The sequence below is a fragment of the Nanorana parkeri genome, unplaced genomic scaffold, assembly GCF_000935625.1.
Source record: "Nanorana parkeri isolate BGI_ZX_2015 unplaced genomic scaffold, ASM93562v1 scaffold1410, whole genome shotgun sequence".
Taxonomy (NCBI): domain Eukaryota; kingdom Metazoa; phylum Chordata; class Amphibia; order Anura; family Dicroglossidae; genus Nanorana; species Nanorana parkeri.
The window spans coordinates 171,849-187,585 of NW_017307678.1; the positions used below are offsets into that span (position 1 = coordinate 171,849).

The 15,737-nt window shown below is 40.3% G+C and overlaps 1 protein-coding gene across 1 annotated transcript in view; it reads right to left on the reverse strand.

Moving 5' to 3' along the window:
* Positions 1 to 12,108, reverse strand: part of LOC108798122 (A disintegrin and metalloproteinase with thrombospondin motifs 19-like) — a gene marked incomplete at its 3' end in the record, with an annotated part of 178,172 nt that extends 166,064 nt beyond the window's left edge. Inside the window, exons 1-2 of the mRNA XM_018569844.1 lie at positions 12,021 to 12,108; positions 4,372 to 5,012 (exon numbers count right to left, since the gene is read on the reverse strand). Of these exons, the coding sequence (XP_018425346.1) occupies positions 4,372 to 5,012; positions 12,021 to 12,108 (729 nt within the window). The remainder of the gene's footprint in view (positions 1 to 4,371; positions 5,013 to 12,020) is intronic.
* Positions 12,109 to 15,737: the final 3,629 nt, after the last annotated feature.

Below are 15,737 nucleotides of genomic sequence, written 5' to 3' on the forward strand. Positions count from 1 at the left end.
TTTTCTCTTTGTCTAATTTCCTTGAATTTCTCTATTCGTGTACTTCACTTACTTTTTATAGTACGCCATTCCCATAAAAGTGCACTTGTTCCCAGACTATAGATATTAACTACTTGCCGTCCGCCCGTTGTAAATAAACGGACGGACGGCAAGCTCCTTCCAGCGGGATGCTGTAAATATATGGCTTTTTCTTTCTGCTTTGTGCATGCCCCCTTGCGCATGCATGAACAAAACACACTGATAAGGGGTAAATATCCAGTAATCCAGTAATGGTTGTTACATATACAAGCGTTCGACGGATCTATAGCCACTCGATTGCTTGTATAGTGCTCAGCAGTGTGCGCCCCCTCCACAGCTGTTGCCGCTAATCCCGGGCTCTGTTGTCCCCTCTGCGGACCCGAGCCCGGGTCAGCGGCTCTCAGCATCAAGGAAGCTTTCAAACAGCATTTTATGAATGTTTCCCCACCCTTCACTACCCCTCACACTGTGCTGATCTCACCTACCGTTTCCCTTTTGTATACTCAGACAGTTTTTGCCCCAAATCCACCAGTATTCTGCTGCAATTTTTATCAGTGCCTGGTGGGCCTTCTACTTCCCCTGCCTGTGTGCAGTAGGTTAGATCCATCGACTACTCTGGGCATGGGAGACCCAGAGAAATCAATGAGGTTCTACTGTACATGTACAGGCAGGGGGTTCAAGACCCAGCATTTAGTGAAAGTGCTGCTGATCTCCTTGTAACACATACCAGCAATCAGCACCTGGCACAGAAAACCTTCCTTCGCTAATAACTCTCTTGTAGCTCTCTTTAGTAGGTGTAACACGTAGGAGCCACAAATAAGTTATTAGTGATGGGAGACTTCCTTTGCTGGGAGCTGATTGCTGGTATCTGCATATTAGAGAGGATCAGCAGCACTGCTACTAAATGCCAGGTCCACTCTGGGGGGAGGGCGAGTAGTGTCTTTGGAATAAGCCTCAGTATCAGGAAGTTAATAACACTGTATGACTACTATGCATGTAGCATCAGTGTTTTAATATAGACCAACGCTGTCTACAACAGACATTTCCAGCGGGAAGCACTTCTGTGTGCTCTCTGCAGCAGGTAAGTCTATGCTGCAATGGGACATGACCTTCTATTTTCTGGCCCATCAGCACAACCCACCTCCCTACTTTCCATCTTCTGCTGAAGGTTACAAAGGCACTGTAATCTGTGGCCTGGCAGCTCACACTGCCAACTCTCCCACTTCTGGAGTTACAGCTGACACATCTCCACATCCACCCCCACTCTCACAACTGCCCATGACCCCCTTATTCTCCTATGTGCCCCATTTCACTCTCCTCTACACCAACACCCATCTCTGTGACTTGCTGCCTTTGCACTGATGCATGCCTCAGCACCCGCTGCCTCTCTTCTGTGCTCTCCTCCAATGCAGTTATACAGTATATCCTTTTGTATTCAGCTCATTCAGGGAACAGGGACACTTTTGCTAGAAAAAAGTAATAGGAGAAGAGCTAAGATTTCACTGCCTGTGTTGTCAACTTTCTTCACATAACACTATATATATACAGAGATTAATAAGGGCTTGTATAAAGTGCTGTTAATGCTCGTTCAGAATATGTAAATCATTTAGTGTACATGTCAACCTATCCTCAACTTTAAATCTTTTAGACATGTACCATCTATTAGATCTAATACAATTCTATATACACATCCACCTCTGACATCGTCCTATTGGCCAGAAACAGTGATGGGCTAAAAGGAGGGTGCAGTATCTGAAAGGGACAGCCCATCCTTCCCACTTCCATGTAATACTGAAATTTGCATAACAGAGTATCACAAAATGTGGGGTGGCTTGAGAGGACAGCTAAAGGCACTGCTTGGTGCATTGCATGCTGCAGCCTGTTTATTACCAATATGGCACTAACAATACAATGTTAGGCAACTAGAAAAGCTTATTTGTGTTTATACTTATGTTCTATATTAAAATTATTCTTGATTTCCATTCTGTTGTTTAAGCATACCCCCTGTGCAGAGATTATATTTTGCAGACTTGTTCTTCTTTGAAAGCCCTGCAATAAAAGTGTCAAACCAAAAGTATCCAGTAGATCGGCAGTCAATGTTGATCAAAACATATGATAAAGGTTGGTGATAATGCAGAGAACCAGTGGCACCAAGCTTATTTTTTAGGAAATATATCTGTCATAACTAAGGCAATGAACTCAACAAAACAGAAAAATCCAGTAATGGAAGCAAAGAGCATTTTGAAATCATCGTAGTTGGCAGCGAGCACTGGAATAAGTTACATGGTCTTATCTTACTCTTCAGCAGGGGCGGACTGGGCTGCGGGGCAGGGTGGCAATTGCCCCCCGGGCCTCTGTGTTGCTTGGCGGTCGATCAGGTGAGTATTTAAAAAAAAAAAATGTATTATTTTATGTTCCCGGGGACATAATTTGTATGGGGATGCTCCTCAATCTGGGGACTGTCCCCAGAAATCGGGGATGAATGTATTAGAAGAGAAGCCGGGGAAGAGGCAGAGCAGGAGGGGGACCAAGTTGCCGCACCATGGGCCTCTGGGTTGTACTTGCCCCCTGGGCTAAAAGTTGCCAGTCAGCCCCTGCTCTTCAGTGATGCTTTCCAGGCATGCTTCACATGTGCAAGTGTGTCATTTGTAGAGAAAAGGCTAAAAATGCATGTGTCTAGACATGCAGGATCCACATATACAGGATCATTACTGATGATTATTAAATGGCGAGAAAACTATGTGCAATATCAAAGATAGCAACAGTTTGTTGATTACTAAATGCAGCTGAATGTTTGCTGTTGTTGCTGCTGCTGCTTTTATTAAAGTTAAAGGGGTTTTCACCTCTAAAGCTAAACTCCAGGCAAATTGCTAAGAACACCACTGAGATACAAACAAGTGAGCTGTTTTATCTCAGAGGATTTGTAATTTAATTCCTCCAGTCCTTTGATGTATACAGCCTTTCAGCTGGGTTAGTGACTTTTTTTAATAACTGCAGTTATACAGTATTTCTAAGTGAAGTATCTACCCCCAGCCTGTGATTGCGCAGTACAAGTGTAACAGCACACCAATGAGCTCCTCCTCCCCCATCCACTTCCCAGCAACTCCCTGGTCAGCACATGTGCATGCAGGTTATGTAATTGGATGTTAGGCCTGTTCTTCCCTCTCCCAATCTGAGTACTACTACGTAAGGAATTCCAAGAGGCTGAAATCAAGTCAGATTTAGGTACTTGCATTTACATTTCATATCTACTCATCTGCTTGGCATTCAGCTTACTTGAACAGCTGTGATAATATATACCAATTTGAAAAAAATGCCCATAGTTACCTCTATATAGCCTCTATATAGCCTCTAGTTACCTCTATATAGCCTCTATATAGCCTCTATATAGCCTGTATATATATACAGGTAAAGCAAACTATTTATTATTTTTATTATTAATCCGTTATTGCTTGAGTATGAACAAAGGCATATATACAGTAGCTATTATATATATAGACAATGTTACTGTTTCTAAGTAAAGGAACAACGAGTCATGTCTTAAATGTATACTCCATTTAAACCACAAAGCAATATTATGAAAATATATATACAGGTAAAGCAAACTATTTATTATTTTTATTCTTAATCCGTTATTGCTTGAGTATGTCAGGGCACTCTGGGTAAAATCCTCTGGTTGCCCATAATCTGGTTCTTTCCCGGGGTGGAAACCCCTTGATATGAGCCTGTAGTTCTTCCAGGGTTTCTAGACTTTGCTCACTAATGTCGCTTTCCATTGTAATTATGCTTGCCCCATATAATTAAGATAGAAATAATGTTTTATTCCTTGCCCTATCCTCACAGCAGTCTACAAGAAGCATTACATTTAGGGCCAGTTCACACCATCTCCACTAATCATGCTGGAACGCACTGGAACGCATAGTGGAAGCCTCCCTGCGTTCAATGGCACCTCAGAGATATCTCCCCCACACCCGCAGTGCGATCACCCACACCAGAACGCGTGGCACAGTAATGCCCATGTTCCAGTCTGGAGCAATTGCAAAAAATATTGCATGTACTATTTTTTGTGATCGGACCAGAACACAGGCATTGCTGTGCCACACGTCTCTAATAGATATTTAGTAATGGTGGAGGAAGGCTGCATATTACTGAAGCAGTGGCAACAGGATGCCGTACTACCCAGAAAACCCTGTCCAGTTTGACTGCAAAGAAGATAAACCTCAAAGTATTTTAAACGGAATGTGTTAAATGAAATTTCTCTAGAAAGCACAGTTTGAAAATTATTTCACCAGTTTCCTTCAGTTGGTATTTAATCATAATTATGGATTGTACTTACTAACACCATAGACTTACCAATCCACCACAAGTGCTGAAGGAAGCAAAGGAGCCATGATAGCGGAGAACAGTACCACTATAGTAACAGTTCCTGTCTGTATCTCCAGTATTTAGCGACTCCCTCTTCTCCCTCCTTCTTTCCTCAACCACAAATCCTGGAGATAAAAAGCGATTATCCTTCTTCAGTAGTAAATAGAAGTCTCTCCCAAAGGCAGAGATCTTTATTTTCATCTTTCCACTACTATCCACCGATTGCTGTGAGGAACTAGTGGGCTTGTCCTGGGGATCATCTGAAAGCGATGATGACGTACTTGGAGGAGATGTATTTATATTATTTTTTCCGGAAAACCAGGGAAACGGAGAAAAATGATAAAACTCATGAGAATCATGTTCATAATATTGCTCTTCTTCTTGATCCATTTGGTGGTGAAGGAAAGTCGGAGCAGATGAAGAGGATACAGATCGTACCTCTCTCGAACTGACAGCTTGGTTATTTGGTAAAGACAGATCCTCAGTACTGTGGTTTCTATAAGATTCAGGAATTTCCAGCACCACAACATTCTTTCTTCCTTCTCGTACTTGTCTCAATTCCTGAGAGCCCCAGACTGTTGGAAATACCACCTCTGATTCCTCATCCCATTGGAAGGGCAAGACAAGACCTTAAATATAATAAAAGGACACTATGTAATTTAAAAGATAATGTACATGTTCAAATAAAACTAAACCAAAATAAATATTAATTCAACAGAAACAGAGTATCTATAAAGATGGTGGTTAAACCTAAACCTGTTAATAAAGGTCTTCATCTACTATTCTGCCTTCCACACTGCAACACACAGCACAATCTATATAATCAACTATTTCTGTCAAACGTCTTTCATCCAAGTCAACCTATGCTTAAAAAGTGAAGATTTGCTATCTTACAGGAAATATATATGCAAAGGTTAATTTTGCCTAATAAAATACCCCTGAAAAATGTCAGTGCAATTTCTGACATGTGACTGTATCTAGGCACTCCTCTGCCTTGAGCCACAAAGCTGTATATCTGCAGTGTAAGATTATTTAAGGCACTGCTACCTCTGACAGCTAGGGGGTGATTTACTAACCTAAACACACGCACGCACTAGGTGCGTGTGATTTTTACACAGCAAAACGTATTTATCATCCAAAAAGTCTCTAAAAGCATATTTCCACTAATGCCATATATGGAAAATGTATGCACATGATGCATATATAATGCTGCTTCACAGTTTAGACAAAAATGGTTAGCTCAGACATTTACATTCCTGCATTCATCAACGCAAGCAACACAATGTAGAGCTAATTTACACAACATCACCTTGCCATTCATGCAGGGCTTTGCACAACACACCTGCTGGGTGTGTACACACTACAAAGGTGTCTAGATTCCACCAATAGATCATGCTGGGAGGGAACACACTACAGAGGTGTATACTTGTTTGTGGCGTGTTTATAAGGTTAGTAAATCAACCCCCTAGTCTCACAAGATTTGTTAATGTCACTATTGCGTTGCTCACAGTTCTTCTTGAACAGGCCCTGAAGACCTGCAGTGCAAAGATCTACCTGACTGTGCTTCATTCATTCTGCAGATCTGTGCTTCCTCCAGATCCCCTGCTGCTTCTTAGTCATTAACCTAGTGATCATCAGATCACCAGCCATTAAAGGAGCAGCTTGGACATGAGGAAGCAAAGTCCTGCTCCTCTACCATTTTGACCACCTCCACACAGAGACACAGTATGGAACAATGCATTATAAATCATTTAATGTGCAAAAGATGAGCAACCTACAGGCAATACTAGTAACTAGTCTTTTGCCCTCTGCTTGCCACAGTACAGGTCCACAGTAGAGGTCCTCTGTAAGTTGAATTTAATGTTCCTATTTTGTGAGGCAGGGCAGAGAAAAATGTACATGCGAAAGCAAAAACCCACAGGGATTCATCAGGGATCATCTCATAACTGATCTGACAACAGTAAACTTTAACCAGAATAGACATCATCTGGGTTATTCACAAAAGGGTGAAGAATTTGGAGAAGGCAGGATCTAGGACAACATAGCTGAACTGGAAAGTGAGCTGAATTAGAGACTTTTTTCCAAATCAACTATTTTGTCCTAGATGGTTCACTTCTCCAAACTTTTCACCCTTCAGTGACTAACCATGTTATTAAACTTTATGAAACCATCATTGTGCTTTGCTTTCCCTTACTGAACTAGCCTAAAAGTTATTTTTATTCTTGCATGGCATAGTAGTAAGTTGCTTTTTTAGGAGGTTCATAGGTTCACAAACACAAAGTTATGGTGTTAGAGATGCAAATGGATCCTAAAGGATGGTAACAACAGGTATTAAAAAAAAAGAACCACTTATGGTACAGTATGTGCCTTATATCCAATGAACATATTCTGAAAAGGTATATTAAGCCAAAAACTATAGGAAACCATGCTTTAATTGTAACTGCACCTTCATGTAGCCCCCCTCTCCCAACAACCATCCCAGTCTTGCATTTGCGAATTTACTCTGTAATCAAAATAATTCCTATGGAGCCATTCATCCCTATGGAGCTTCTGAGTATGAGCTCATACTTGGAAGATCTATGGGAATAAATGGAAAGTATAGCGTGCCTGTGTAGGCCTGGCCACGCGGCTGTGCAATCTAGTTAATGATTTCTGAGTATGAGACTGAGATGAGTAAGTGCGGTGTAAGAAATTATTTTCTGTCAGATCAGCAGGTATGTCTCTGTTCTTGTACCATTTTAAAAATGAAAAAACATTGCGAAATGTGCATGTATTGTAAACATGTACTAATTATATTGGGGGGTTTTTTGCTTATATTTTGCCCAGACAAACAATGATGAGTAAGGATGCAACAAAATGAAATTTTTAAACAGAAAACGAATCCGAAAATAAAAAATTTGTCAGGCCAAAACTGAAAATTACTTTTTTTCCCAACCTTTTTAAATTTTTTTTAAATTATTTTAAAACTATTTTATTTTCATTATTATTTTTTTCACTTTACTGTTAGGGGCTTTGGGGAAATATCAGGGTCTAAACAGACCCCTGATATTTCCCTTTTAAAATAGTAAAAGAGATTGAGGGCCTAAATCTCTTTTTCTGCAGCCCCTGTCATCAATGAACAGGAAGCCTTTATACTGAGTTCTCCTGTTAATTCATAAACTGAGGAGTTACTATGTCCACAATCATGAATGAACAGGAAGTGAAGTAGAGCACTTCCTCTACTTTTTTAATTGGGAACATAGTAAGAATACTTTGCCTCAATTTTTTTACAAACACTCAGCGATCAGTTCTGATCATTGAGTGCTTGTAACCCGCACCCCACCCTGACTCCCCCGCCTGTCACAGGAGGCCGAGTGGGACGGTGCAGGAAGAGAGCTTGGCCTCCAGTGACAGCTGAAAGCTCTCTCCTCCCTGGACCACCATGCTCAGCATCCTGAGAGTTGTCTCCTCCCCGCACTGCCCTGCACGACCTTCTGAAAGCTTCTCTCCTCCCCGCTGGATGCCGGTTTGTGTCCACTCAGATCTTGGCTGCCTCTGCTGACACAGGTGGGGGAAAGCAGTGGGGATCGGAGGGGACTGGTGCCCAGTGGGGAGGAGAGAAGCCAGAGATGCACCTTATTTTCAGCTGCATGTTTCAGCGGCTGAAATTTCGGCGCATCCCAAATGATGATTGGTAATATTTTTTATTAAGGGCTGTTTTTTTTCAATTCTTTATTTATAAATTCTAGATTAAATAAAAGCACTAGGAGGTAACATGCCATAGAGGGATACAGAATGTAATAATAATAATAATAATAATAGGTAATTCCATACAATGGATCTAAATACTGTGAAGTATTTTTTTAAACAAATAAACCCATAAACATATAAATATATTTTGCAGAAAGTGGTGTGGCTCCCATGGTCCAGGTGCTACAACTACACCAGGACAAAGCATATGGAGGAAAAAAAGGATGAACAGGACCCAGGGGTCCCCTCATGGGGATCCAAAAACATTAGGAGAGAGCCCAGAGAGAGAGAGAGAGGGGGCGTGTCCTTTCGGCACAGCAACTATGGAGATAAGCAAACCACTGAGGGAGACCAGGACAGGAGTAAGAAAGAAAAAAAAACCCCAGAGGGGAAAACAGAATACCTGACTAGAAAAGGAGGAAACCCCGGAAGGTGACTGGGGTAAAAAAAATAGCTTAATAAGGGTGTAGAGGAGCATCTATCACTCCACAGATGGCCGGAATTTGTGAATTCTGGAAGGGGTTCTGAACCATCGTGTCAGAAGAATAAGGGTTATATTAATAATAATAGTAGTTATGCACTTTACAGTCCAAGGGGTGAATGCTAACATATGCTACTGAGGAAATGTGGACATGTGGATGTTAACACATGATTGAGTTCCATTGAGTTCTCTCAGAAAACCAGTCTAGAGGAATTTTCAATTATGTTCTTTTGGGAATGCTTGTTTCTTTCAAATGTATGTTGTTAAAAAAAGCATTAAGACATAACATCCTGCGGGTACCTTTTACAGGGTGACTGATTTAACCTTAAAGCATACATTTTAAATCTTAAAATTAGAAAACAAATACAGAAAAACCTCTAAGCCTTTAAGCCTTTGCTTGGCTTTATGGAACATAAGGTGGCAATGCAAATATGCTAAAATTAACATTGTATACACTATCTTGTTTCCCATATATTGGTACATTCTATTACTACTACATTTTTGAAAAAAAATGTAAACTATTCAAGTTTTTTGAACACATTTAGTGCTCCATCGGAGACTGAAATGGCATGTCTACAGTTGTTCTAGCCTAGACATCAGGCAACTAGGTAGCCTCAAGTTTTTCCATTAAATTTCAGCATATAAACTTTAACCTTATACATATTCATTTGTTTTATTACCAGTCTAACATACATGTGTTTTGGTAACACATTATTAGACTAAATGATTAAGCAGTCATTGCAAGATAACTGCTTTACTTATTCAATGACTGTGTTTTCTATGATCATGGGTCAAAAAGACAATCATTCAAGTCCTTGGTGACCACAATAGTTAATATGTACCCATGCATCTGAGAAAACCAGGCACATTCAAATTCTACTTGCACTGTATAATCATATGGGTACACCAGCAACCCATAGTATAGTTGCTTTGCTTGTTATGGATCCTGTTGAGCACACATAACTAGATAAATGTTGCCCTCACATTCAGCCAAGAAATTACAGTATAGATGAAGTCATCAGGTCATGCATTGAACCCAGTCATATTCATGATGAGTACTCAAAAGATCTTATTACCTAATTCATAATTTTGTTCTGAAATGTGAAATTGGAACACACTATCTTTGCCCCAGGCCCTATAATACTTTAAACCAGCACCTTGTAAATCTATGTTACAACTTGGCCACCGGAAGTATGATTTTCAAATGGTGTTAATGGCACCACAGTAACCCCTTTAGTACTTACTGTATGTCCATTCAAACCAAATATCAAAAACAAAAGTCCCCGACACCAATAATTATATCATAGACACAATAAGCTATTTGATTATACTGAACCGCTAATAACGGGAAACGAAATTGTCTTCTCAGCTTTTACAGTACATACTGTATATTTAAAAAAAAATATTGCCTACAAAAGAGCTTGAAAGAAAACTTAATTCTTGAATCCACAGTGATTGCAACCATTTAACTGTACAATAAAAACATAAATTAACATATTGTTCTTGAAAGGTAGTTACGATCAATTAATACAGGTGTTTTTATTGTTTCATATCAGTTTTATATATTATATGCAAGCATCTACAATCAAATACAAAAAATGTATTTGATTTCTAGAATTTAAAGTTGTTTCTTTTAAAGGGAATCTAGTCTTTTAAAGATTTTTGTTTAAGGCATACTTGTGAATGTAATCAGCTACATACTGGGGTGCTCTGTTCAGAGTATGCACAGTAGATAGGGAAAGCCATAGTGGCTCTTAAACATTGTGACTATGCTTCCTGCACAGTAGTGGTATGCAGTGACTGCACTTTGAAATTCCCATTCACATTATATGAAACAAATGCTCATCTTTGAAATGTTTGCACTGGCATATGTTTCATCTGCCATTGATCTTCCTGGTTGATGGTTATATACTCATGTGATATGGAAGATACCATCCTTTGAGGGCTGCATATGTATTTCTGTGTGGTTCCCAAATGGCTGATTCTATTGCCCCTATATAAATTGGAGATCAGCACCTTCTTATCATATTTGACCATCACCATGGATGGTCTACAATGGTTCCTTTGGGCCTGTTAGTTGCACAGAAAGAGTCTCCATCATTCAGGTCTACAAGTGTATGGTTATGTTTGCTGTTGCTCTCTTGAGTATCAGTATGGGCATGGTATCATTATATTAGGTGTGAAATGAGGTGAAATTAATTGAATAAATAAATATGTGTTTACATCAAATTCCCAGTTATAGCCAAGAGAAGCTTAGTTTGTTTTAAATTGCTCTGCATATGACTGAATGTTTGTATACACTTTACTCTTTAGTAACTCAGACCCTCTATAGCAACCCACACGTGTCTCTGCAGGAAGGCTGACTACACCTCCTGATTTACAGAAGCCCCTAGAGGGAGCATTTACAAATCTATATATAAAATGCATTCATATAATGAATGCACTGCAATAATGTTAAATGTCCCATCAAAAAATACTTTAAATCAAATTTTAAAATATTAAGTGAAATCATGTATTCAACTAAATTATGACAGTGCAAAGGGCAATGATGATATCAACAAGGCAGTAATATCTAGCAACTAGTCAGATTTCATTTCAATATGAATATGGCTCTGAATGGTTGCTAGGGGTTATTGCACTTTGCACATTACCTATTGTCTGATTATGTAACCCACAAATGTTTGAATCTGGCATAAGCAGCCTTCAGCCTACTATCTGCAGGCAGATAAGTATAACTCAATAATTTGTCATCCCTCCCTTAAAAACTTGACACCATTAAGAAAATTTTATAAAATCAGCAGGAGTTTCATTCATTAGTTCATTGAGAACATATTGATTCTATCACAGCTAGCTGACCTGTGTGTCATTTGCCTTCAGCAAAAACCCTGTATGGGCATGCCTACCTTGAAATCTGAACATTTACAGGGTTTTATTTGTTGTGATAATGGCTAGATGATACATTCTACAACTGGTTATAGTTACATTGCATTTTCAGAGCTTACATTATGTAAACAATAGGGGGTATAACATAAAACAAAATACATAAAAAATGGTGAAAAGTATATTATTCAGAAACATTAGTGTAGAAATCTGTTACGACTAGAGAGGAATTTAACAGAGTTCTAAGAATGTCTCCAGTTTGTGTTAGGTACACTTGACCCTGACATAGATCTGTTTCAACATCAAACAGTTCCCAGTCTGTAAATCACAGTGATGCTGCCGGCACAAAAGCTACTGTAATTACTTAAAAGACAAACATTGCAAGAAAGATTCAGTGCCATTGGGTAAAGATAAAAAAAATAAAGATGATCTGGAGCAATGAATGATCCATAGTTCTGGATCGTCAGTTGTCTATGTGGGCAGACAGGATGCAGTTGCACTAGACATGAGTACACACACTGACACCAAACATAAGCTTTGAACCTACCTGTGCTGATCTTACATGACAGGATACACAAGAACAGATAGACAAGGCAGAAGTTGCAGTGCAGTCCCATCCCTTTTCCTTGCCCCATCCACTTAATGGTCTAAACACATGGAGCAGACGCTGAAAATGCCTTAAATCTGCCAATGTGTGTTGCTTGCTTTCCCTAGTTTTTTTTTCCAGCAAAGTTAGTGAATCACTGCCCAGGGAACAACTTTGCTCTTTTTTTTTTCCACCGTCGCCTGTGTGGATTTATTGAAGGGGGGCAAAAAAGGGAAAATTATGACTTTGGGATCAAATATTTCTTCAGCAGTGAAAGACTGATTTTTTTTCTAGTGTTATTGGTGCAAATAAGATCCCTTTATGAGTACAATCAAGCATGAGCTTCTTACTAAAAGGAGCCCACTGGATTGGGAGGCAGATGAAAGTAAAAGAGTTTCTGTGCAGGAAGGGAGAAATATAAAGCAGCTGCAAAGCAGACAAAAGAGGGAAAGAGATCAGATCTCCCCTGCACTCACACACATGCACATGCTGTTCTGAATACTGCACACATTATCTCTGCCTCACACAGCTATAAGAGCAGCAGGAGGGGAGGAGAAGAAGTAGGGAGAGAGCTGTAACTAACTAGGTGGCTATACAAGCGTAGACATTCACAGAGGAGGGGGGCTTTCCTTTGCCAAGGAAAGCCGATTGGCTGCAAACAATGAGGTATTTTCATAAACTGCACATGAAATAGAAGCAGGTAGGAGAGTAGTGAAATGCATGATGTATGTAACTCTACAAGGCTACCAGACAATAGTAAAATATTAATCAAACTTATAACATTTACCTGATAGATTTTTGAGTACCTCATCTAAAATGTGACATTATTATACAGGATTTATAATGCTAACAGTTTGCAATGCACTTTACAAAATAAAGAGAGACAGTACAGTTGCAATACAATTCAATACAAAATGGTTAGGAGGATCCTGATTCTAAGAGCTTACAATTTAAAGGATTGATGAGGGCAGTAAAGGTACAGTTGTTACGTGGAGGTGAGAAAAGCTTCCCTGAAGTGATGACTTTTCAGGGATCAACTAAAAGCACATAGAGTAGAAGATATAATCAGATAGATTTAGGTATGGAGTTCTAGAGGAGGGGAGAGGCTCTGGAGAAGTCCTGAAAGTAAGCATGAGAAAAGGTGACGAGAGCTAGAAAAAAGAAGTACCAAAAATGTCACCAGCACACCAGTTTTAGTGATCAGCAAAAGTCTGTTTTAATGACCAGTTGCCATTTCAAATTGCAATTTGATAGGCAACTGGTCATTAAAACAGACTTTTGCTGATCACTAAAACTGGTGTGATGGTGACATTTTTGATACTTGTATGGTATTCACGCACCATCTGTCGTCGCTGCGAGCACCAACCTGAACACAGGACATTCATTGATCCGGTAAGGAGTGCAGCGAGAAACATCCTTTATCCTAGAGAAAAGAAGGTCTTGGCGGAGCGGAGAGGATGATTTGGGTTATATTTTCAGATACGTTTGGTGATGTGGCTCAGGGCAGAGTTATTATTATTACATAGTATTTATATAGCGCCAACAGTTTGCGCAGCGCTTTACAATATAAGGAAGACATTAGGGATGAGCCGAACACCCCTTGTTCGGTTCGTATTCGAACATTAGAACAGCCAAAATGTTCGAATACGAACTTGAACTCAATGCAAGTGTATGGGGGTCGAATGTTCGACCCTCATACAGTTGCCGGTACATGTGATAAATATTGTGTACTGCCCCCTTACCTGCGCTGCTGTAACGGCCTCCGGTCCCTTGGTCCGTCCGCTCGCTGTCCCGGTCCCCTGGTCCGTCCGCTCGCTGTCCCGGCCTCCTGGTCCGTCCACTCGCTGTCCCGGCGGTCCGTCGGCTTCTCTTCTTCGTTCCAGCAGCGGCTCCTCTGCCCCGCCCCCCTGCCTCCACTTCGTCTGCAGGCTGGGAGCCATACCCAGTCTGCTATTGGATATTGTAAAATGCAATAGCCAATAGCAACCTGGCTATTGCACCCGCCCACATGGGGGGAGGACCTGATAGAGAACTTTCTCCTTCAGGCCCCTCCTCCGCTGAGCCCTGATTGGGCAAAGTCTTGCACCTGACCTGTGGTCAGGTGCAAAACTTTAACAAATCAGAGCTTTAGTGTGCATTTTGTATTATGGAATGTACGCGGTCGAACAACCGCGAACATCCCATAAAGTTCGGCGCTCGGCGAGCACTCGAACTGCCGATGTTCGATTCTAACTCATGTTCGAATCGAATACTCAGCCCATCCTTAGAAGACATTACAATTACAATACAATTCAAGACAAGATGGTAAGGACGGCTTACAATCTAAAAGTAGTTGTGGATGGCTTTGTATGTTCTTGTTAGCATGTTTATTGTTCGGTGATCAGAAACTAGCAGTGGGATTGGCAGAGAGGGCAGGTCCTGAATCATTAGTGAGATGGATGGGTCTGGCAGCAGCATTCAGGGAGTTGCAATAGTCAAGGAGAGAGATAACAAGGAAGTGAATTAGTAGCTTGGTGGTGTTATTGGTTAAGAGGGGGTCTGTTTTCAAAATGTTACAGAGGTAAGGATTTGAACAGTTAATGGATGTCGGAAAGAAATGATCAATATCCAGGATTACATCCTGTATTAACACTCCAGCATGAGGGGTGGGACTGATAGTTGCGCTATTGATCTCAATGTAAAAGTCGGAGGAGGGGACATGGGCAGAGGATATAAGGCAATAGAAAAGTCTAATAGCATGATCTCTGATTTGGTGCTGACACTGTCCTTCCTTCTGGAGGGTGGCTACTTTTGTTCCACATGGTCCTGTGTGTGTTGTAAAGTACCCAACGTTCCAAACTCGCTCCCTTGATGGACTACAATCTCAATACAATTAGTAAACTAAACATGAGATTGTAGCCCATCAGAGGAGTGAGCTTAGAGCAGTGGCTACTTTACCACTTTACTTTTCCCTTAGCTTAATGAATCTGGTGAAAATTTACTTTGTAAAGAAAACCCAATCATGTGCAATGAAAATTAAAAAAAAAATGTTCTTGAACATGATTGGGTGATGGAAGTCAGTAGAGTTTCCCATCATTTACTAAACTAAGGGCAATCTTCCTCTGCAAAGTGCAAATTACATTGAAGCATTTACAGCCTATTTGCCTTTAATAAACTACCCCAAATTGTTGCTAAGGAGATCACAAAACAGTTCTATTACTCAGTACCAGGAGATGAAATTGCCTATGAAGTCCCACTATAAAGATTGCCAGCATGTACTGCACTGTCTATTACTTTTATTTTGTGAATTGTCTACTCATACAGGGTCTGTACTAAGTTTGACCTGTCCTCTCTCACCATAATTGAGTAACAGATATCCTGTTTTCTGGTTGGGGCTGGTTTAGTACCCCAGTCAGATAAAGGTCTGGCTTTCCTTGTTGGTTCTAGGTCATTTTGCTGAAGATGAAGGGAGAAACTAATCTGTATCTCTGAGGAAAAGAAGAAGAAAACCATGTGGTCCAGGAAGTGAGAGATGTAATGGACATTACAGTAGTTTGCTATAGCTTAGTAGTGTTGGAAAGGAATGTTTTGTAATTGCAGAATGACCTGTAAAGTCCGCGCTTCATTATTCTAACATAAAATTGAAAGAAAACTGATCTGGTGTTTGTGAATAGTACTTCTAGTGTGTCAGGAATACAT